The sequence below is a fragment of the Phalaenopsis equestris genome, unplaced genomic scaffold (genome assembly GCF_001263595.1).
Source record: "Phalaenopsis equestris unplaced genomic scaffold, ASM126359v1 Scaffold197508, whole genome shotgun sequence".
Lineage (NCBI taxonomy): Eukaryota > Viridiplantae > Streptophyta > Magnoliopsida > Asparagales > Orchidaceae > Phalaenopsis > Phalaenopsis equestris.
The window spans coordinates 1-2,228 of record NW_018217457.1 but is presented as its reverse complement, the minus strand read 5'-3'; the positions used below and the strand labels follow the sequence as shown (position 1 = coordinate 2,228).

The following is a 2,228-nucleotide window of genomic DNA, read 5'->3' as shown; positions in this document are numbered from 1 at the left end:
AAAAAAAAAGAATGGAAATTTGCTAAGGATTATATTATCATTTGTAACATCTAGTTCATCAAGGCTTTTGTGCTGGAAATAGTATTTATTTTATCCATTTAGATAACGATTCAATCACTAGGACTATCACAAAGCCTCAAAGTTTATAAAAATGACAATTTAGTACCCAAATTATTTTAATATGAGCTGAAAAATTCCCGAAACTTTTATCCCCTAACATCAACTAAGAAACAATATATTTTAAAGATAACTTTTTCTCGAAAAGCTAAATTATAAAAATATATATACCCCGTGAGAAGAAAAAAAAGCACTATATTCAATGAAAAAACTTCATCGAGTACAACGTAAATGTTGAATGATTATTCATGTATTTTTAACTCAACTGAAGTAAATCTAGTCTAGAAATTCATCCGGCTAAATTTTGAGCAGCATGTCCAAAACCAATTCTTTCTGATGGAAAATAATTTAAAAAATAATAAAAAAAAGACTGAGAAGAAAAGTCAAATTTCAAGAGAGTTTATATCATTCTCCCAACAAAGACTTCCAATTTATTCCGAACTATTATCACCCCTCATTCCTGTTTTATCACTGATTCAAAAACTGGCTTTGTTAAGGATAACGAGCAAAAGTGAGTAGCTTAATCACATCTAGAAGAGTGATTAAAAGTCCTTTTTTCTCTTTGTTTCCAAGTTGCTTGCTCAGTTTACTCGAACAAAAACAATCATAATCTTAAGCTTTAATTAATTGGTTTTGCAACTTACTCAAGTAAGCTTTTGATTGGTACCTATTTAAGTGTTGAAGAGAAAGATGTATGAGAAAATCCCTTATAAATTGAAAATGAAAGTTTGATGAATGTTTTACCGAGAGGATTCAGGTTAGGTTAACTGATTTATAATTTTGGAGGACATTGATCAATTCACAGAGATAATCGCTCTAGAATAAGATTAAATTCATTTGTCATTTGTGCCAATTGCTCTCTAATGAGAATTCCATACATAGGTTAGGCCTCTCTGGCGATCTTCAATGCAGTTGAAGTTTATGACCATTATTATAATTGCTTTGTGAAAACACATTTCTCTGAGGCTCTGATTTTAATTCTGCGGATTCAAATATAAGAATTTTTTCAATTCATTAACAACCAGAAACTAAAGCATGCTCTTGTTTTCACAACAATCACAATCAACACTCACTTTAGTGCTGAAAAGCAATTGAGAGAGCGGAAAAAAATTCCATACAAAATGACTAGAAAATGGACAGAGCAATGCTAAAAGGATTTGAGAAAGAAAGAGAGAGAGAGAGGGAGCTTACACGGGAAAGGCAAAGGAGCCGAAGCTTGTGGTGCTGCTGCAATCAGACTGCCTCGAAATGCTATCGATAAGCGGATACCCCGTCGTCTTCTCCTCCTCTACCTCCTTCATCTTATTCACATCCACCAGCTTCACATTCCCTTCGATCGCCCCCCTAGCCGGCATCACCCTCGGCGGGGGGCATTCCAAAGATCCGCTCATCAAATCCTCTGACCTCCCCATCAATAACATCCCCTGTTCCCTCGAAAAACTCGAATTCCCCAACTGAATGCTGAATAGCGACTCATTCGACGCTACACTCCACTCCTTCGGCGATGTAGTCGCCGTGCTCCTCGCGAACACCGACATTGGAATCCGATTCGGATCCGGAACATCATACCTAATCGGCGGCGGAGGTTTCCGGCTGAATTGCTTCGCCGACAGCCTGATTTCATTATCAACGAAGATCGGCATCCTCGGTGGCTTCGTTGAGGAATCGCCGAGCTCAGCAGATTGCAGCTGGAATAAACCTTCTTCGTCCAGATCAGAGCCCGATGAGTAGCTCGTTTGCTCATTCTCGCGGTCGGCATTGATGTCATAAGAGTGGTGAGGGATGGCGTGGCCGAAAGAGACGGCTGCGGGTGGCGGAGCGAGATCGCCGGCTAGTTTCTCCGGCGTGCGGTTCATTTTGCAGGCAGGAGAACAGAATCGTCTGCCATATAACATCTGCAACTCCGGATATAAATAGCCGTAATATGATGTGTGGTGACGGTTGAGTTTTCTTCTTTTAAATTAATTTATTGAATACATTTATGCGCATTTACATACAGACCACACAAATCTTTTGTGTATTTACATATGTAACCTCCAAATTTTTTTTACTTTTAGGGAATGTTTGGGGCAGCTACATCTTATTGAATAATTTGCTGATAAACTGATTAA

General features: G+C 38.3%; 1 protein-coding gene across 1 annotated transcript; it reads right to left on the bottom strand.

Moving 5' to 3' along the window:
- Positions 1–1,308: 1,308 nt before the first annotated feature.
- Positions 1,309–2,031, bottom strand: LOC110035377 (the record flags this gene model as incomplete). Its single annotated transcript, XM_020739611.1, is given in 1 exon segment — positions 1,309–2,031. A coding segment is annotated over 1 exon segment (704 nt), but the record flags the coding sequence as incomplete, so codon positions are not given.
- Between the last annotated feature and the right edge of the window lie 197 nt (positions 2,032–2,228).